We start from the raw sequence: 22,767 nt of genomic DNA on the forward strand, positions 1-22,767 counted from the left end.
GTACACTGTTAATGTGTTATACTCTACAAGGGTTAAATACTAAAGGGATGTAGACACTTCAACTTTCCTCATCAGAACAGAGTGCACCAGCTGATTTTAAAGCGGAGGTCCAGTTATTTTTGTGTTTATTAAGTCATCAGCTACAAAACCTGTAGCTGCTGACTTTTAATAAACATACACTTACCTGTCCCAGGGTCCAGCGATGTGCTCACCTGCACCGTCCCTTATCTTCCTGATGCTGGCATCTCAACTGTGGGCACCAGGCCGTGACAGCTTGTGGCTTCTCAGCCCCTGCAAAGTCCCACTGTTGACAAAAAGACATGTGCTGAAGAGGTTACAATTTGCCAAAGAGCACATTGACTGGCCTAAAGAGAAATGGCGCAACATTTTGTGGACTGATGAAAGTAAGATTGTTCTTTTTGGGTCTAGTGGCCGGAGACAGTTTGTCAGACGACCCCCAAACACTGAATTCAAGCCACAGTACACTGTGAAGACAGTGAAGGATGGTTGCGCAAGCATCATGATATGGGGATGTTTCTCATACTACGGTGTTGGGCCTATTTATCGCATACCAGGGATCATGGATCAGTTTGAATACATCAGAAAACTTGAAGAGGTCATGCTGCCTTATGCTGAAGAGGAAATGCCCTTGAAATGGGTGTTCCAACAAGACAACGACCCCAAACACATCAGTAATCGTGCAACATCTTGGTTCCAGACCAACAAGATTGACGTTATGGAGTGGCCAGCCCAATGCCCGGATCTTAATCCAATCGAAAACTTGTGGGGTGACATCAAAAATGCAGTTTCTGAGGCAAAACCAAGAAATAGAGAAGAACTGTGGAATGAAGTCCAATCATCCTGGGCTGGAATACCTGTTCACAGGTGCCAGAAGTTGGTTGACTCCATGCAACACAGATGTACAGCAGTTCTCAGAAACAGTGCTTATACAACTAAATATTCATTAAGTGATTCAAAGGAAAGCAAAATCTTCAAACATTTTTCAGTTTATATAGTGAATGTTTGAGTTTGTAAAGAAGAATACAAACACTGCTATTTTTTTGAACAGTCTAATATTCACTTTTCTTCAATTTTTAGAGGAACAACATAAATTTGACATTTTTCTTCATGTTTTGATTTGGAATAGAATGTGTAGTGTTCCCAATGCATTTGTGTGTATGGAAATAAAAGCTATTAGAAGGATTTTGAGCTTTATTCACTTTTTTCAACACACTGCTATTATTTTGAACACAATTGTATATATAAGTCCCATCTATCTTGATATTCCTTCACTCTTTCACCACTTTATATCTTCATAAAGTTCCTCCACAAACACCCAGATTGTGCTCTCAACTGGACCTTTTTAACCTCACATTATACAATGGTTTGGTCACACCGCGCTTGTGTCCTCTCAATGGGACTAATGGAATGAGGATTCCCTGATGATACTCCTCCCACAGCAAACTTAGAATCTTGTATCTCCTTATCCTCCTTGTCCCAACGGTCCGTTAAAAAAACAGAATAGGCAGAAATAGTGCTTTGTTGTTTATAACACTTTATTTGAGAAAAAAAATATCATATTAAAAGGAACATGTCTAAAATTTGTATAGGATATAAAAAACACTGTTTGTCTAACCACTTTAGAATTAAACATAAGAACTTTAAAGATTTACAGTTTTAGGGAATAGAAAGATATAACAGGCATTGGAGGGGGGGCAATAGGATTAGGGAACTGAGCAAAAGAGAGTCCTGGTGGATATAGGAATTAGGATCCCTTGTACCCAAAGGTGTGAAGTTAGAATTATTGTGTTTAAGTAATTCTTAATTTCAGATTTTTAATTAACATTGTTTTATAGTATTTTAGGAAGATTTTAATAATTGTATTCTTATAGTTTTGAGTAATGAGTGTTGCATTATGCATTAGGAAAGTAATTGCAAAAGTATAGTGGTATTTGGGGAGGTATCGGTATTGGAATAATATTGAGTGAAGTGATAAGAATATGGTTCCTGTGGTTAAGTTGATCATGCGACGCATATTTTGTTCATATATTTATATGTATTGATTTATGCTAGCAGATCGACACTTTCATTTGTTTTAATGGAGTATACAAGACTAGTGCAGATTGACGCAGCAACATATTCCTAGAGGAAGCCATGTGACCTGTGGCATAACGCATAAGGGAGGGGCTAGCTGACGTCACGATGCAACACGAGATCAGAGGAATGATACCGGAGGAAAGTGTATTGCTGTTACGCGCTTTATATCTGGTGTGATTCAGCACCAAAAACTTGAGTGGCATTTTTATCTTATTTTTGTATATATATGAACATTTAGGTTTGCTATTAGGATTTTAAGGTGAGTCTACTATTAGGAAGGTGCTGCATTAATTTGTCCATTTTAGATTTTGAGACAAATTGATGAATGTGTGAAGGGTGTAAGCGCCTTTAACCGCTTCCGTGCCGTCCTAGAAATACTGCTACAGGACGGCACAGGTGCGCAAAATCACACGTGTGTGATTTTGCAGTTCTGGGTAGGCTCGCCCTACACGGACCACCATTCGCAGCCTCGACTGTCAATCACTGGGTCCCGGCCGGTGATCGCCGATGGGGGAAAAACCTGTGTATAAACAACACAGATCTCTCCCGTCAGCTCCAGCATACTGCTTTGTATGGCTCTGCTATAAAGCAGTGTGCTTACAGTGAAACACAGCCTCATAGTAAAACAGCACAGTTAACCCCTTGATCGCCTCACATGCGAACCCCCTTCCTGCCCAGTGTCATTAGTACAGTGTCAGTGTTTTTTATTAGCACTGTATTGGTGTCACTGGGGATGTCAGTGACACTAAGTCAGTTCCCCCCAGTATCAGAATGCCTGCTGCAGTACCGCTATAAGTCACTGAATGCAGCCATTGCTAGTAGAAAAAAAATAACATTTCAACATAAATACCGCCATTTGTAAACGCTATAACTTCCACGTAAACCAATAAATTTACACGTATGGAGAGTTTTTTGGGGTATTTTTTAGCAAAGACATGTAGCGGAAAACATTTTGGCCTAAATTTGACAAAATTTTATTTATTTTTTTTAAGTGGACGTGTTTAATAGCAAGTCAAACATTGTATTTTTCCAGAATTTTTTTTTACCTCCGAAAGAAAGCTCTATTTGTGGGGAAAAAAATTAAATTAACGCAGCACCGTATTTAAAAAAATGGTCTGGTCAGGAAGGGGGGGGTATATCCTCTGGAGGACAAGTGGTTAATTGAAGAGTTGGTTTTGTCCCATTTGGAATTTTTAATTTCTTTGGTTCTTGTTTTTTGGTTGCTTGCAAGATTACACGCACTTTTAAAGCATCTCCTATAGCTATTAAAAATGTATGTAGTTTGTTGCCAATGCACGGGCCGTGCGCGGTTTTAAAGTATGTCATGTTTGGCATCTATTTACTCCGCATACCATAACCTTTAATATTTTACGAAACAATTGGCCAACATATTGTGTTTTTGTGCATTAAAATTCAAAAATGTGTATTTTTTTTTTCAAAAGATTTGTTTCAAAAATCACTGCACAAGTACCATGTGACAAATTTCAACACCACCATTTTATTCTCTAGGGCATCTGCTTTAAAAATATATATAATGTTTGGGGGTTCAAAGTAATTTTCTAGCAAAAAATACTGATTATTTTTCATGTGAACAAAAAATGTCAGAAAAGGCTTGGTCTTCAAGTGGTTAGAAGAGCGATGTGTCGCTTAAGCTTCTAATGCTAAGCATAAAATACCAAGATAACATCCCCTCGCCCCATGACCCATTTTTGGAATGTAGACACCCCAAACTATTTGCTGAGAGGCATGCTAAGTCAATAGAATATTTTACAAGTTCTTGGAAGGCTCCCAGAAAATCTCACATTTGGTATCCTCATACTCAGAAGTAGCCAAATATATTTAGGGGTGTAATTCCAAATATGCCCATGGCATGTGTGAGCAATATACCATTTAAATGACAACTTTGTGGGTGGGGGGGGGGGGGGGGGGGGTCTGCCATGGAGCAGGGCCCTCCGTTTCTTTTAGATTGTAAGCTCTAAAGAGCAGGGCCCTGTTCTCTCTTGTACCAAATTGTATTGTAATTAATGTCTACCTTCATTTTGTAAAATGCTGCACAAACTGTTGGTGCTACATAAATCCTGTATAATAATAACATGCCTCTCAGCAGATAGCTTAGGGTGTCTATTTCCGAAAAAGGGGTCATTTGGGGGATGTTTGTACTGCCATGGCATTTAGCGCCTCAAGAAATGTGATAGACAGTCAAAGCTTCCCAAATTTCAGTATCTATACCATAGTTTGTAGATGCTATAACTTTCACACAAACCAATTACTATACTTATTGGGATTTTTTTTTTTTTTTTTAACTAAAGACATGTAGCAAAATAGATCTTAGCTTAAATGTGATGAAATTTTAGTTTATTGGATATTTTTATAACAGAAATTAGAAATTTTTCTTCAAACATTTTGGGCTTTTTTTGTTTATAGCACAGAGGAAAAAAAAAAAAAAAACACTGCAGAGGTGATCAAATACTACCAAAAGGAAGCTTCATTTTTTGGGAAAAAAATTACTAATTTAATTTATGTACATCATTGCATGACAGTGCAATTGTCAGTTAGACTAGCACAGCACCGTATAGCAAAAAATGGTGTAAATTCCAGTATCTATTCCATAGTTTGTAGATGCTATAACTTGCATATAAAACAATATACATGTATTTGGATTTTTTTCTTACCAGACATACAAAATACATTTTGGTCTAAATTTGAGTTTATAGGATATTTTAACAGAAATTAATTTTTTTTTTTTGTTCATAGTGCAAAAAATAACCCAGAGCTGATCAAAACACCACCAAAAGAAAGCTGTATTTGCGTGAAAGAAAGGTCATAAATTTTGTCTGGGTACAGCATTGCATGACCAGTTGAAATCACGCAGCACCAAAATGCCCTGGTCAGGAAGGGTGGCAAATCTTCTGGAGGGCATGTGATGTAAGGAAATTATCTTTAAACTAGCATCCATTTTGTATACCTCCATTCGAATATGTAACAGCTTTAGTTTCTCAGGAATTGCTTTCATTTCTCTGAAAACAGATTCACTTTATATGGTACTCCTCAGCCATTTGTAGTTTCTGTTCTTCACATATCTATATTGATAAGAGTATAATATTTCTTTAGTTATCCCAACTGGAAATGGCTGTTGCATTTCTGTATAAACTTTCTTGTATATTAAACTTCCAGAGCTTTATTTCTCCTGGATCAAGAGGTAAAGATAATCGAGGACAGGCTACAGACAGAAAATGATCCCATCATGTTCTTAAAGGGGCAAAACTGCCATTTATGGCCTTGATAAGGCCAGAAATTCTGCCCATCAAATCAGACACTGTAGAAGCTGGCATGGCAGAGGAGTCAGCATAATGGGCAGAGGAAGACAGACAACCAGACTGGTGGTACCCATCAAAGTAAAGAGTGTGGCCCAAAGCACACTACTACTTCCATTAGAGCGAAGTCTGAGCTAACAAGTCTATCTGACCCTTCTTCCTTTGCACTCAATATCTGCCATACTTGTGAATATCGTACCCTAAGGGGTACTCACAAACTCCACAGCTGTGGAGAGGGAGGGGGAATGCATTAGTGGCAAGCAGGTAATGCAGTAACAAACAATACTGTGCCACCAGGAGAGAGACCAGAGGTTTTGCAGGTCCAATGTTTAGCCCAGAAAATGGCTGCAGTAACTCAACTGAAAGTGTGGTAGTGCATGTGCAGTATGTGTTTGGGTGCACTAGGCACCCAAGGGGGAAGAAATCAGGTACCACAATGCCAGGAAAAAATGGTAGCAAACTTAAAAGACAAACTTGGAGCTCCCGACTTTTAGCCATGAAGATTTTGGTGGGGGTTGGTTAAGGTGTCTGGAGTAACGAAAGGGGCATCTTAGGAATGAATATTATACAAGATTTATATAGCGCCAACAGTTTGCGCAGCGCTTTACAAAATTAAATGTTTAAAAGGCTTCCACCCTCTACTCACCTCTGAAGCTTGTGCAGGAAGAATTAACAAAAAAATACCCAGTCCTGGATTTGCCAGCCCCACAATGGGCTGGGCATACCCCACAGGGTCTTTCAGACCATGGCCATGAAACTGTATAGCACCCAATGACTAATGCCACATGTTGCACTAGGTGCAAAGGGCCTATAGCAGGATTCAGTGCATGACAGCGACATTACAGGCTGGTCTCAGTTCTTCCATCCTGCAGGGTCTGGGTATGATCCTAAAGCTCTGCTGAGCAGTCAACAGATTCAGAAGCTGCACTGGCTGTGGTGCAGCAGGAATCTTGATAGAAGCATCCTGAAAGAATCATCTTGGTGGATGATCGTAGAGAAAGAAACCTTCCATAATAAGATGGTAAAATTCTGTCAGATAGGTGGCCCACCACCTAAGAACGCTAAAAAAATAACTGAGGCTAGCTGGGAGTGGAAGGAGTTATATAGGGGTAATGTCCCTGTAGCCTGTTTTTGCCACTGTCCAATCACCTGAAGGTAAAAAAGCCAGTGTCCTGTAGAGAATGACTCCTTTTTCTGAACCAAAGTAAAAGAAAGGTCTAGCAAAAAATGGTTAAACTTTTCTCCAAAAAGATGTCCATCCACCCACCCACGACACTAGCAAAATCCAAAACCAGAAGGGAGTGTGGGAACAGTTACTTAATTGGCTATTTTTTTTTGTCCAATTTCTCCTGTAGGCAGCAGTATAACCCAAGTTGTCTGATATACTTCAAAATCTTTGTACTCTAATAACACCTTTCTTTATTACCAAAATCCGCCAAATAGTACAACTACTTCATGTTTAACGCCTTTAACTGACAGATATTTCTGTCTCATGAATGCATAGTATTCACAAATAATTCTGTACAGTATGTGTTTAAAAAAACATTGCAGAACTGTGCTAAAGTTCCTAAAGTTCTATTGTAGAAGAAGAAAAAAAAATAGACCACAATGAACTAAGCACAGCTTTTAATAAATGTCTCCTATTATATTTAGGGGTCCTCAAAAACCACACAATTATTCCACAGTGTGAAGACGAAATCTTTTACAGATGACAGACAAACATTTAAACAGACATAATACTTTAAAGATTAGTTTATTTGAGGGAGGGCAGAGCTGATAAACAGAAAACAAAAATAGAGAGGGTTGGTCAGGTACTTTACATGATAATAAAACATCTCCCAGAAAGCTGATTACAAATCATTACAAGTTTTTATTATATATTTTCTTCAGATTACACTTCAGTGGGAAGTGTAAAATGTTAAACCAAGGTTTCAAGAGTTGGCCCAAGAGAGACAAGGACCCAGCTCTCCGCTGCACATTAGTTATAAATTAGGGAAGGCCAGATGAAGGGGTTGAGGTGGGGTGGAAGAGAAGAGGACCGATGTTGATTCAGGATTTGTCAGATGTGTGAAAGGCAGTGTCTGGATGCAACATGCCACTCAAACACCACCTCTTCCAGATACTTTATATAAAAAACATCCTACGAACAAAGTTCATTGCTACAGCAGCCTCCTGGAAACCCACAGCATCACACCAAGTCTGAGGGGGATTCTCCTATTCAACATGGTTTCAGTCTGTGGATATATCTAGTTATCTGATTTTTTTTTTTTTCTCTTTTGCCATAGTGGATGAGAGGCTTCTGGCAAACTGTTCTATTCTGAGTGCAAACCAAGCATCTGAAGGCTTTCATTTCACTACTGAAGCTGCAAATTAGGGCTTCGTATTAATTCATTTTGTTATTATAATGTGCTAAAAATGCAATCAATCAGGTCCAGCACATCAAGTCCATCAAGTTCTCTATGTGCTGGAGGAATAAACTTAAAATTGAAGCTCTGGGAGCCACCCAAGTCTTATATGAGATGCTCCTTCGTGGAATCAAGGTCTTCTCTGGCATAAAAAAAAAAGATAACCTTTGTGCAGTGTAGCAGAGGTTTTCGGGAAGCATTTAATATACTATGTGATAATCCTGTTAAACTTCCCTTTCCCAAAGAAAGCATGAACTGCAATCAAGGGCTTCCTCGCCACAAACTGCACTTACGCCCCCCTCCTATTTCACGCACACGGTAAAAAGCTGCAGCAGCATGCAAGAGAACAAACAGCTCATTGTTTTTCTAACTGAAGATCATTGTTGGAGGTGTCAAAAATTGGACTGCTTTTAGATTTCTGAGGGGACAGAGCTGGAAGGGGTGTTGCTTTTCTTGCTCTGGCTTATGCCAATGACTGTTATGGAATAGGGCATATGGGAGATTAAAAGGAGAGGGAGGAAGGAATCCAATGGACACAGATATTCCCCAAGTTAGTCTGCGTATTCTTCAGGCTCCTCTTCTCCATCCATAGACAAAGCTGCGTATTTACTTGCTTGGCTGAATTTCTGCACATATAGGAGAGAAAAAAAAAAAATAAGTAACGATGCTTGTTTGGGTCACAAAATAAAAACTGCCACATCAGGATCTGAGAAAAACAATGCAATAAGAGTGGAGTGAATATGAAAAAGTTTGAAGAATTGTTTAAGGCCTGGTTCAAACCAATGCAGTTTGCATTTTGTCCATTTTGCAATGCTTTGCGGTGCGTTTTGAGGGTTTTTTCACATGCTTTTTTTTGGGTTTAACTTGTTGCTGGGCAGATTAAAAAATGCAAAAACGCACTGCATGCATTTTCTGCAGAGTCTCCAATAAAGTCTATTAAACCAAAAACGCAATGTTTTTTGTTTTAAAAAGTTCTTGACCCTTTCCAACATGCAGCCGTTCAAAAAAGTATAGATGTGAACGTGTTCCACAGGGAACTATGTTAAATGGACTGTAGTGCATTTCTGCAGAAAGCACTTGGTGTGAACCAAACCTAAAGACAAAAGGCCAGACATTTTTAGTCATTTCAGTCTAGTAATGTGAAGCGATACATATTGATTAGGAACCAATGAAATAGTCAAAACTGAACTACAGGCAATTGTCTACATACATAATTGAAACACATGTATGGGAGCGTTTAACAACTTGCCCACTGGGCGCTTTTACCCCCTTCCTGCCCAGGCCAATTTCACACTTTGAATGACAATTGCACAGTCATGCAACACTGTAGCTATATGAAATTTTTACCATTTTTTTTTTGAGACAGACCAAACAAAAATGCTTTTTCTTAGTTTTGGTTATAAAATTTTGCATACAAGTAATTATTCTCTCACCGACGTGCGCCGATGAGGCTGCATTGATGGGTACTGATGAGGCGGCACGGATGGGCACTTATAAGGGTGCCCTGATGATCAGTGTAGATGTTCCTGTGAGAATCACCGGTTACGGGCTCTCTCCTCACGCTGACACAGCTGATGATGTGACAAAGGGCCTTTACCTCTCTGCGATCAAAGAGCACTCCCAATGCGCGCCCCAGGGGCACGCAGGGGGGCAGGAGTTCTTGGAGGACGTCAATAGATGGCCTCCCAGAACCAGTCGACTGTGCTGTAGCCATTTTTTACTATAGCACAGTCGGCAAGTAGTTAACTGATAAATGATTTGTAATTTAGTCCATCCAATGCGGATATTTACATACAAGAAAGCACAGCCATGTTGATTCAGCAGTTACACATTACATCAAATACTTTCCTGTGTTAGCCTGTGATTATATAACAAAGGAGCAGCAGCACACTGATGAGGTCATCTCTCTTTCCATTCAGCACATGTACTACATCACTCCTGCCTAGCTCATAGTACTACTCCCCCCCAAATGCCAACTGTACAGTGGAATAAAAGATGCTGATACCAAGTCAAATTAAGGTACTTGCTTTAGTTTAAAACAAGTTGATTGTTTTTAATGAATGCACACCACCATTTATTTGTAGTTTGTTTTTTTCTTTATATCTCCACCTAGAGTTCAAATTTAAGTAATCAAAATGGCACACAGTAATAAATGTGAATAGGCTCCAATTATTTCCCATTCTAAAGAAGAAATCACTTAAACATTCTATTGCTGTGTAGCCACTGGGAGAAATCCAGTCACTCCCTGCCCTGGTGCCAGTTTCTAGAAAAGGAAGTTTGCTGGAATCTCTACAATAGGGGCCATCACAATTAAACCTTTAGATCAACACCATACAGAGGCATGTGAGCCCCTCCAACAGGCTTAAGTAAAATACAAAAAATGCATTGGCCCTAACATGCTTCAAAGACATAAAATAGGTCAGTATAACTGCAACACTAGTTTTAGGGAAACCACTGATGTACTACCCAAGACAACCACTTTCTGCAATTTAGATTTTCACTTTATTAGTGTTTAGATATAAAAGAACTCTGTTACACAGAAGCTGCAGTCCAAAGGACAGCAAATAAACCAGCATAAAGTAGAATAACTTACAGCGTCCTGCTCATCTTTCCTCCTTGGCTCCGACCCAGTCTTTAAATCCACATCTTTCCTGTAAATGGAACGGGAAAAAAAAAAAAAAAACACAACAACTTTACTTTCAATGTCTCCAAATCTAAAGTTTACTAAGCATAAAACACTTATGTTATACAATTTTCCTTTAGATTTACCAAAACCATATAAATTTGCAGTCAACCCTAAAAACACTCAATTTGTATGCAATCAGGCAGGCCCTGTGATACATATGTGACATGAGTGTATAGGATGTATGGATGAGGAGTGATTGACACTCAACGGTCATAATGCTAGCGATTATAACCATTGGAGAGGTAACTGGAGTTCAAAACAACAAGTTGGAAGTATACATTAAACTGGATAAAACCAAAGCTATAACTCATATTCACCAGATGTGCATTTAATCAAAACATACTACGCATGACGGCACGAGCCGATCACAAATTGACTAATTACTATGCAGAATCATACATGATGTTATATAACCAGGAGATACTGCACATGGCATTAGATAATGACATTGCAAATTATGTATATAAAAGGGGGATTCTAGGGGAATTTGGGACTTATTTCAAGACGCGGCAGACGTGCCTTTGCGGTGATTTCCCGGTTTCCCCTTGCTGATTGCTGGAGTCCCCCAATCATTGAGCAATGGGTGATGCTACAATATCCGGTGCTGTATTGATGCTTTATTCTTGCTATAAGATAGACTTAATATGCCTTAAAACAGTTCTGACAATTCTTTATATTTTTACACATCTATTGAGCCTAATCTGTGTGTTAGTGAGTGGATGTGGTAGTGTTAAAAACACTAGGTTTCTCAAGCAAAACAGGCCTTTGCATTACATAGTTGAAGGTAAAAAGTCTAAAGCAAACTGAAGAAGAAAATTGTATAATGTATTGCCAGCTTGATACCGTTTCAAAAATAACTGGTATACACAAATGACATCTAAAAGATAACCATTCAACAGTTCAATTATGTATATTTAGAAAAAAATGTTTCCATAAATCTGCTATGAAAAAAAATAAATAAAAAAACTGTATAATCTTCAGAATTTTTTTGTAGTAGTGACATTTAGACATTTGATTGTCAATGATAGACAGTCAAGTGTTGATGGGGGAATCCCTCCAGCAGAGCTATTGTGTTATCCCAGCGCTGGGAGCTGTCCCTGCCGGGAGAACACAATTACTGTTAGTGGCTATAGCCACTGGTAATAATCGCATGCTGAAAACTCAGCAAGCTGGTTTTACCCAAATCAATGGATGGATTGACTTGGATACAATCAGCCTGCCCATAAACTGATGGGATCTCAGCTGGTCCCCACTGAACTGGCTGAGACTTGAAACATCTATGGCTGGCTATAAACATCATGAAATTTATCAAATCAGCCTCATCAGAAATCACTCCCCTCATCTCTTCTAATGCAGTGGACTGAATGAAAAGGAGAAAAAAAAAAAACAATTTTGCAATACCAACACAAGCAGTGATCTCCCCCACTGTGCCATTGCATTCTGACAAGGGGACTCGCCCTGTCCAGCTTTTTGGGGAAAAAAAAAAAAAAAAAAAAAAAAAAAAAAAAACTTACTACCATACCCCCAAGAAACATCCCCAGGAAGTTTACTTGCCCATCCCCCCCAGCTTACCTATCGGACACTCTATTGCGATCTCCAATGCCACGTCCACTAGACATCGACACATGGTCCACACCATCTACTTTGTTCTCATCTGCTTTAAAAAGGAATGAATAAGTGCTGGGGAAAACATGTAACATATGAATACAGAGGTCTCTTTTGACAAGGAACTTACCTCTTTGCACATTCACAGGCTGCCGCGTTTCTGAATCATGAGGTCTCTCTCCTCCACTAGAAGTAAACACAAATATTACCCACATCTGTCCAAAGCATTCAATTCTATGGAAGTCTTTTCTTTAAGGAATGTATGTGAATTATGAAATGCATATATTCCTATCAGACACTGCTCAAATTACACATTAGAAAGTTAGCAACTACTAAGAGCATTGAGGTGCTTTTCAATGTCATGGTCCATCAGGACTCGTTTCCCTTTACTAGTTTGTGTGCTCGCATTACACTGTCCAAAAGTAAAGTAAATATTTTCCTTTCTCTTCAGTTATTTGCCGTTTGAGCCTCCAGTGAGTTTTTAAGAAAGGAAAAAATTATATAATGAATGTATTCAAATTAGCACCTCAAGGGTGAACAGTACAGTTGAAGGGCTCAGAAGTAATAAGAGGGAACCCAGGATTACATTTCACCACAGCTGTGATTTAGGTACTCTTACCTCTGGGAGGACTCTGAACTGAGGGAGCGAGAAGGGGCAGGTGCTGTACTACGCTTCACCCATGCATTCTCCTTAGGAGGCGGGGCAGGCATAACTTTTAAAGGGAGCTGGGAATCAGATTTGGGGGACTTCAAGCTAGGAGATTCCTCATCTTTTCCAAACACTTCATTTTCCACAGATTTCTCGCTTTCCCTCCGTCGTGAGACTGTGGAGCAGTAACCAGAAATATGTTACAGTGCATCACTTTACACTCTAATGGCGGCTTCACACTGCCTCCCTGCCCTTTTCCTAAACAGCTGCTAACCAATGGTTTTCATGTGCGTTAGCTGAGCTTTCCCATAGTCTTCTATGAGGTCACGTGGTTTTGGTGCAGTTTCAGAAAGCGCACCAAAACTCCTGCATCTTTGGTGCTCTCTGAAACTGCACCAAAACTGCAGGAATCATAGAAGTCTATGGGAAAGTGCAGTTAATCCACAGGTTAGCTGCGCTTTGCCCAAAGAATAGCGGGACCAGACAGGGGCAGTGTGAAGACACACTTAGAGATAAAAAAAAAAGCTATCCAACAAAGCGCAACTATATCATTGTTAGTAATAACACTGCAGCAGTATGTTAATTTTTGGTGCCACTCCTAGTTAATACTCAGTACCATAAAACCTCTAATAGGTAAATTGACACAAAAACTTTGCATAGCCCAATATAATATGAATCATAATAAAATCTAAATTAAACCTGTCACAAGCTTGGACAATTGAAACTGAGCATATGATGAAGAATGCATCAGCAGATGTTACGTTTAGTGGATAAAAAAAAGGAAAAAAAAAATCTAAGCAATTAGTAGATGCAGAGACGCGGGCAAATTAAATATTAGGCAAATCTAGACTTTTACTTTAAAGGTATGGTTTCCCACACTGCCGGCCTATTGGTCAGTAAAAAGACCTATTACATAAAAGAATTCTCTGTTTGTTGTGTACTGCTAGTTTTTTTTTGGGAGGGTGTATGTGATTGGCAAAGGGCCAATCAGCACTGTCTAGACAGAGGATTGGGTTGTTATGCAGCCTCACAGGACAGTCAGGAGGAGAATGAAAACTCCTACTACAAATTTAACCAGTGCATGGCCAGCCAAGACTGCTATATACTGCTGATGAGAAAAGGTATTTTGCTGTATATTTACTAAAATAATTGCATTCCCATGGTAGTCTTTGAAATCTTATGGAGGCCATACACTGGACGAAAAATAATTAGAAATCCGCCATTAGTTTTTTGTCAAGTTAATGGCCACAAATAGAAAATCGGTTTTGAGGTTTTTGAGCCAAGAAAGTTTGGAAAATATCTTCTGAATTGATGATAAATTGAAAGGTTAACGTGTTTCTTGCCCGTTAAAAAAAAAAACCAAACAAACCGTCAGTACTGCACATATGTGACAAAACAAAAATAAAACTATTCATTTATGTCCACTGACTGATTTACCGTTCAAAATGCAATATTGTTTGCTCTCACAACCAAGGGTTCCTTATTTATAAATGAGATTGAATGATTTTTCAAATTGTGTATTGGCCAGCACTGGTCTTTAAAACTGAAATATTTCAAGAGACCCTGCCATCAACTGAAATGACAAGTAAAAGCACAGAAAAGTTAATTATTTTAAAAGCTTCCTTGGAGTATTTATCTTTTACTATTTACTTGCAATGTGCTTTTAAATTGTTAGAAAATTTGACTAGCCAATTCCTAGCACAGCCAGCTGCCTCCTTGCATGTCATAGTTCTCTTCTCATCTGGGAACAATCAGTGCTAGCCAAGGTCCTCAGCCCTTCCCTTCACCTTGTTATGTAATCTGATGCAGCTGCCAGGACAGAAGTGAATGGGAATACTAACGTTTTACTGGAGTGACAGCACAGATTCAGTGGGAGTTGCCAACATCACATAAGATGGTGGCACCCAGCAGCAGTCTTGAATGTGTACACAAGGGAGGTTTTTTCCAGGAAAAATGCTTTATTATGCTTCTCGATTGCTTTAATTTGCCTTTACGTCAGAGCCGCTTGCAGCTTTTTTGAAATCGTTAATTTGTACATTAACTATTTGTCATACAAATTAAAAAGAATAGAAAGATAAATGCATTCTATGCTTCGCTTACTCCTTGAGGATGATCCACTGGTGCCTGTTTGAGACGACTCACTTCCAGTCCGAGACCTTTCTTGGTTTTCTTCACTTCGCCAGCTTGGATGCCTACAGGATAATGAATTAAATGAAACTTGCACAACTGAAAACTGATGCTCAGCAAACTTTAGAACGACCAAAAGCACCACCTGCTCCAATGCCAGTATCACGGCACATCCACGGAACAATACTACTCTAGCATACATTAACCACTTTCTGCCAACCTGGCGTATACATGCAGTCTCTCGGCAGGTGGGCTTTAATGTAAATGGCCATATATATGCTAGTCAAACACTTTACTGTGCTGGAGAGCGCAAACTGTGCACTCCCAGCAAAGTAACAAGTAGGCACCGGAGAGCTCCCGATATATACTTACAATCAGGAGCTTTCTGATCATGCGACTGCCAATCACAGTGGTCACATGATCAGAATGCCCGGCGGTAAAGAGGAACTGTAGCCATAACTTAATAAAAAATATTGTTCGTTAGCAAGGAACATACATTCCACAATAGTTGTACTACCAAAATTAATGCATGCTGTAAATTGCCCTCAGCATTGTTCCTGTTGCTTCTTGCTGGAGCCTGCCATTTTGCTGAAGTAGTAAAGCTTCAGCAGATCAGCCTCTACATTTTTGGCACAGTGCCAAGACCTACATTTCTAATATCGGGGATGTCTAAAAATGTTATTTGTATCTTAGCGCATGCTTCCGAGAGAAAAAAAAAATAGCCAATCACAGAAGCAGGAAATGTTCTGTACACCAATGATGCATTGCTAAAGATCAAAGGGGCAGTGGAGAGGCGACAAACGTAACGCTGATCGCCCAATGCAAACCACAGATAGCATTGAAGAGGCAGAAATATGGTAATGTAGAGATAAGCATTCTGCATGTCTAGCGAGGCCAGAAAATCCCCCCAGAAGGATGGAAGCAATAACTGGCTGGGTATTTTCCCATGAAAATCTTATGAATCTGAAGGAACAAGTTTAGAATCTTCAGATCCAGAATCGGCCAGCCTCCTCAATTCGGTTTTGAAACGTTATAAGTTGTAAACGATGTAAGTTGGAGGGCATGAAGAAGACAGAGCGCACAAATCTAATTTGTAGCCCCTGGAAAACACTTTGAATCCAGGCGTTTTAGATGTTCTAGGACCAGAAGGCCAAGGAGGCTAACAGAGGTGGGGAGCCCCATCACTGTGCTGGTCTTGACGGTGATGTCGACTTGTGAAAGTATGTTCCTTTCTCAGATTTAGTATTGAAAGACGGGGGGATGAAAGGAACCCTTTCTAACATCAGATATAGAAGACATACTAGAGAAGAAAATCTTTTTTCTGGGGGAGGAGAGTACGCCTATCCCATCATTTCCTTTAAAGAGTAAATACTCAGGGTGTTTCTTGCAGGGGAGTTCAGCTGACCAACATTTAGGCCAGAGATTGCTGCACATGTGTACAGACAGAAGGCTCAATATAGAAATTTGGTGAAGTGTGCCAATCAAGCCACTTGCACAGTATCACAAGGCAGAAGGCAAAATGTTCCAGCTGACGATGGACAGAGCGATTCTTAAAGGATGAGCTGGGATTGTGCCATATTCCTGGCTGCAATGGTGTGACTAACTGCTTTAAATAAAACTTTAGGCTGAAAGGCAGATCCCACTAAGGCAAAGACATCCTTAAGGAGGGACCTCTAAATATGGGATTATCCTCCACGGGGCATGAGTCCTGTTAAGGTAGGAAATTGGAAGTGGGCAGTGCCTGTGATGTAAATCCAGATACCACAAAAGCATAGGCTCAACCAATGTGTGAAACAGTAAGGTCTTAGCTAGTGTAGGGAATTTTAGGAACCTTTGAAACACGTTCCACCAGTTTTTAGGGTGGAACAAGTAACATGTTCCAACATTTGCACCTTCTGGAGCTCCTTATCATGGGTGCATTGCTCCATCGGGCTCCTTCGAAAAAAACCCAAAACAAAAACAAAAAAAACCCCACACATTTTTTACTTCCTAAAAATAAATGTGCATTTATTTGTTTTTAAACAGTGAACTTCGCCTTTAAGGTGAGCAGATTCTGACTACTGTAAGGTCCGGTTCACACCGATGCGACTCGTCATTCGACTTGACAGATCAAAGTCAAATGACAATTTGTAGTTTATTTGCGGCTATGGAACCGGCATTGAAAAAGGTTTGTGCACTATTTTTTTGCAATTTCAAGCTTCTCCATACAGTATCTGGCTCAAGGGTAAAGTGAAAAACTGAAATTAGAGCTGAGGTAGAAGGGGGCAATGTCATGACCCCTGTAGTCTAAGGCTCCAATCAAAGGAAGGTAGATATATGATCCAACAGGGATTAGTTCAGTCATAGGAAGGTAGCAGCAATCTTACTGTAGTACTGTCTTTAACCTCTAGTTTGCAGTGTGCCAGCATGATAGAGGGTTACTATGACAAGAGGTAAACTAGAGCTGAGGCCTAACAAGGAGCGAAGCCAATAAAAACCAGCGCATGTCACCTAGCTACCCCTGATGAAGTCACGTGACGACACATGTGGGGAGGAGCCAGGTAATGTCAGAACTGGAACACCAGAAGTGTGGCAAGGAGCTGTGTTTGCGATCAGAAGCCTTGTATTGTTCTTACCATGCAAATTATTTCTAATGAAATGCAAGTGTTATTTTAATAAATGGTTTTAAACATACTACATTATGGTGGCTTTATGAGGCTGCGAGTTTGAACAACAGAACTAATGCGGTGGTATAGCAAAGTTATTAAAGATACAGATACCCCTAATAAGTGGTGGAAATGAGAGGAGAGCCTGGATGACCTGTGAGAGGATTTGTTTACACCCCAAAAGAAGGGGAGACGTGCTATATGGACCTATTATAACCTATAGGTCAATATATGAAGGTGAGGGTCCACCTGGAAAAACACTTTGTTTAAAAAGGTTTTACAGCATCAGGATAGTGGGCTCACTCACCAGCAGGAAGACTTTCATTATTAAAAATGGAGTGGAAGAGAATTTATAGTATGGATTTATGGATCTATGTCATTGAAATGGTATAGTCATGGTTTCACTGTATATGAATAGAGTTGGCAACACTAAGTTTTGAGATTTTAGCAGCACAACACTTGATATTTTTTGTTTTACTGTCTGTGATGAACAGACATTACTGGTGAATGCAGCAGCTTAGCATTGTAGAGTAATACATTTTCTTGCACGGGACACAATTAGTGGCAGCAAACAATCTTTCATTTTATTAAAGTGTTATCAGATGCCCTCCAGCGGGACAGAGAAAACGAGCAAAAACCAGTAATCCTAGCCATCCTGGAATGTCCAAGCATGCAAACATAAGCATGGACAGCATTCTTTACACACCCCAAAGGGGAATAAAATGGGTACTATGGGAGAATGCCTAAAAGGCTTCCACCCTGTACTTTACCCATATTTAGGGTGTAACATGTAATGTGTTACCAAAGAGGACCTGCTGGTCGTGGGTGCAATGCTCTACAGGCTCCAGAAATAATTAAATGCACTTTACCTGCATAACATCTGCATTTATAATTTTTTTTTTTTTTTTTTATAAAGTGAACTTCTGGCTTCACCCTCCAAAGGTGGGCATACCCCTGAAGGGGTCTTCAGGGACACGGCACTGGACCTGCAAAGCACCGTGGCTAACCCACATGCTGCACTATGAGGAGTGTAAGGCAACATTACAGGCTTACAGAAATGGTAAAAATCCTCCTGCGCTCAAATAAATAGTGCAGCGCTACAAATCAATAAATAAAACACAAATAAATGCAAAACCCCCCAGTGCACACAGGGAGTAAAATATACACAGTGCAAAACGTGTAATCAAGTGTACATGTGACCAATGTCCAATCCAACACTCATGAGAATCACAATAATATATATCCACACAAAATTATATATAAAAATATCCAATAGTGGTGCTCATCACAATAATAAACACACATTATATAAAAAAAGTCCAATCTTGGTGCTCAGAGGAAAATGCTCATGCAGGTGCTAAACATGTGATCACTCTTGTGCAAATCCCTAATGGCTGAAGTGCCCCCTCATCTCCTTGTATCGACCCTACCGGGTCAGCTCGCTCAGAGATACAAACCCCTCAGGATGGTATCAGGATTATTGGCCAAATCCACTTCAACGTATTCCAATTTTCCCATATACAGCCCTGTCAGTGATGTCCTCTCCAGGCCATATATAAAACAAAAAACCTCCATAGTTTAAAATCTATTTATTGGGGTATAAACAAATAAAAATGCCCACTCACATATTCCTTCGCCTCTGACACTGCAAATCTACCACATGCTGGAATTGTACTGCATGGGTATACAATACAGGATTTTCAAATATGGCTCCCACGCCGGAAGTGACGTCACCGCGCACCCGGAAATGCCTCCTCGCGTACCGACGCGTTGTGTCACGAGAGACGTGATTTCATCACGTGATGAAGTCACGTGTCTCGTGACGCAACGCGTCGGTACGCGAGGAGGCATTTCCGGGTGCGCGGTGACGTCACTTCCGGAGTTGGAGCCATATTTGAAAATCCTGTATTGTATACCCATGCAGTACAATTCCAGCATGTGGTAGATCTTCAGTGTCAGAGGCGAAGGAATATGTGAGTGGGCATTTTTATTTGTTTATACCCCAATAAAAAGGTTTTAAACTATGGAGGTTTTTTGTTTATATATGGCCTGGAGAGGACTGACAGGGCTGTATATGGGAAGATTGGAATACGTTGAAGTGGATTTGGCCAATAATCCTGATACCATCCTGAGGGGTTTGTATCTCTGAGCGAGCTGACCCAGTAGGGTCGATACAAGGAGGTGAGGGGGCACTTCAGCCATTAAGGATTTGCATAAGAGTGATCACATGTTTAGCACCTGCATGAGCATTTTCCTCTGAGCACCAAGATTGGACTTTTTTTTTATATAAAGTTGTGTGGATATATATTATTGTGATGAGCAACATTACAGGCTGACATTCGTGTGTCACAGCACTTTTCTATCAAGAGCATTACATGAAGGAACACATGCCTGGCTGTGTTGTCAGCTGATTAGTTGCTTCAGCAAGCACGTCTAAAAGGGATACCAGGGATGTGTTCTTTCACATAATACTCAGGAACAAAATTGATGGCAGAGAAAGACAATATCTGTAAACAGGCAGGCCAACAACAGTCCAGACTTGGAGGAGAGGGGATTGATAAATGGTTGAAGTTATTCTGACAGCAGATGAATAAGGGCTCAAATTAGCGGATGCAGCTTCAAAGGGGTATATTGCTGAAATGCAAGTCTGCAGGAAATTGACAGCAATCAGTAACAGCACAGGAGATGATTTTCTACAAGTGTGGAAGAGAATGTTCAGCTTTAGCTACTTGAGCCTACAGTGCTATTTTAAAGTGAAGCAGAGATAGCGACTATTCATCCCCGCAAGGTTTTAAAAAGACACCCTAGGCTTCTAAAGATAGCTCCAAAAGGACTGCAGAAGAGAATATAAACACAATCAGGAGTGTTGTGATGCCATGGCACTTCCTCTGAGTACAAAGGCTGGGACACAGCTGTTGCAGCTCTGTCCATGGTCTCTCTGCAGCAAAAGATCACCGTTATAAGGATCTCTAAGCAATTAAGTTAAGCAATTGAAGCCAGCAACAGATCACAATTAGAAGTGATATGCTGCTGCACAGTTGCATAGGCGTCTGGATTTGGTCTGCAAGGAGATCAAAATGAAACCCCATGTTGCAACAAGTGTTGGACTATATGGATGACATTGACGTGTCTGCAGAAAAATTATTAACTGAACAGAATGTCATTTGAATTTTAGCAATCACAAACCTTTAAAAAAAAAAAAAAAAAGTTGCAGTTTTATATTATATATACAGTGCTCAGGATAAATGAGTACACCCCAACAGATTTGTCAGAAAACCTTTCCTTTCAGAATCAACATTTTCTATGGGACACTATACTACAAAATACTCCCACAAATGTGGACCATTGATTGCAAACAAGATTTGTTCATTTGCACACACAAAAGTATTTTTCCTAACAAATTCATTCAATGAATACACCCCAATAAAAGTCTTAGGAGCAAAGCTAAAAATTTTAGACAACAAAATCCTAATTAACAAGAAATCAACTAAAGGTGAGTCTAATTATTCATTAAACAGGTGTCCAGTGGACAGTTGATTATAAAAGGGCGTTAAAGAAAACCCGTCCCATTTCATGCTGTCAGCAATGGCACCACATGGAAGAGAAATGTCACAAGGCCTAAGAAAAAATTTCTTTACAAAAGAAAGGTGAAGGCTACAAGAATATCAGCAAAGCTTTACTTATCAGTCAGAATACGGTAGCAAAAGATACAAAAATGTAACAAAGATGGACCTGCAACCATCTCATAGAGACATTCAGGCCATCCACGGAAGCGAACACATCGACATCAGATGGGTTGCAGAAGAAAAAAAAAAAAAAAAAAAAAAAATCACCATGCAAGTTCACTGCAGTTAGCTAAAGAAGTAGAAAGCTACACTGGGATGATTGTTTCCCATGACACAATATGGCGTACACTGCAGAGGAATGGCATGTGTGGGTGTTGTCCATGAAGGAAGCATGTTCTAAAGCCCATGCTCAAGAAAGCCCGCCTGGACTTTGCCAGAGCCCATGCTAAAAAAAGATTACTGGGACTTTGGATTGATGAGACCAAGATAAATGTTTTTTTGGAACTGATGGCTTCAAAACTGTATGGCATCGCAAAGGTGAGGAGTACAAATGCATAGTGCCTACAGTGAAACATGGTGGTGGCAGGGTCTTCCTCTGGGGCTGCATGAGTGGTGCTGGTGTCGGGGAGCTGCATTTCATTGGATGATTATATGAATTCAACATGACAATGATCCAAAACACACATTTAAGACCACTGTTGTATTTCTGAAGAAAAACAGGGTGAAAGTGATTCAGTGGCCAAGTAGGTCTCCTGATCTGAACCCAATCGAACACCTATGGGGAATTCTGAAGAGACAACTTGCCATCCAGCACCCAGGCTCTAAAAGAGGTCGTTCTTGAAGAATAGAAAACGATAGATGTTGCAAGGTGTCACCAATTTGCTCATTCCATGCCTAGAAGACTTGGTGCTGTCCTTACAAATCATGGAGGTCATATAAAATACTAGATGTAGTAGTTTTTGTTGTGGGGTGTATTCATTTTTGCATCAACTAATTTAAGTAAAACTGAAGATTTTGTAATCTAAGTTATATTATTATTAACTTTCCTTTCATATAATGAGCTAAACAAATGTTCTATAAAACTCAGTTTTGTGAAAATTTTGGTAATTGTTCTTGTTCATTGAGATTAAAAAGAAAAAAAAAATGCACACACGAGACAGACACACACACACACACTTACACTTTTGTAAATATTTTGTTGCATCTTTTCATGTGACAACACTGAAGAAATGACACTTTGCTACAATGTGACGTAGTGAGTGTACAGCTTGTATAACTGTAAATTTGCTGTCCCCTCAAAATAACTCAACACACAGCCATTAATGTCTAAACTGTTGGCTACAAAAGCCTGATACAGGGCTCCCTCCTCTGGATACTGGATGTACTGTGGGTATAATAGCTCTTCCAATAGGAGCCAAAAAAGGGGGTGCCAATAGTGTAGTAACTTCAGGTATTTATTGAATAAACATGATAAAAACACAGGGTGCAGGTACAGATACAAAGTGACAAATATTAAAGCAGAGTACTGCAGCACCGACCCTTAAGCAAGGTTAGCCTCCCCTCTGACGATGTGCCTTAGCATGAAAGGCCTCAGGAGGAGCTAACAGCGTGTGACGTCATCGCCGCCTGGACCACGAGGAGGCCCGGCGGCCATCTTGCTTAAGGGTCAATGC

The 22,767-nt window shown here is 39.9% G+C and overlaps 1 protein-coding gene across 2 annotated transcripts in view; it reads right to left on the reverse strand.

Annotated features, from left to right (window-relative positions):
* Positions 1–7,148: 7,148 nt before the first annotated feature.
* The window catches only part of EIF4B (eukaryotic translation initiation factor 4B), a 53,119-nt gene continuing 37,500 nt past the window's right edge, over positions 7,149–22,767 (reverse strand). The window contains exons 10-15 of one of the 2 annotated variants that reach the window (XM_089691477.1): positions 14,857–14,948; positions 12,727–12,931; positions 12,238–12,293; positions 12,075–12,159; positions 10,410–10,467; positions 7,149–8,442 (exon numbers count right to left, since the gene is read on the reverse strand). In XM_089691477.1, coding sequence (XP_089547603.1) covers positions 8,368–8,442; positions 10,410–10,467; positions 12,075–12,159; positions 12,238–12,293; positions 12,727–12,931; positions 14,857–14,948 — 571 coding nt within the window. In that variant the 3' untranslated portion in view covers positions 7,149–8,367. The remainder of the gene's footprint in view (positions 8,443–10,409; positions 10,468–12,074; positions 12,160–12,237; positions 12,294–12,726; positions 12,932–14,856; positions 14,949–22,767) is intronic. The other variant, XM_089691479.1, reaches the window with a different exon arrangement.

The sequence above is a fragment of the Staurois parvus genome, unplaced genomic scaffold (genome assembly GCF_062004578.1).
Source record: "Staurois parvus isolate SC_StPar_1 unplaced genomic scaffold, SC_StPar_1.0 ptg000562l, whole genome shotgun sequence".
Lineage (NCBI taxonomy): Eukaryota > Metazoa > Chordata > Amphibia > Anura > Ranidae > Staurois > Staurois parvus.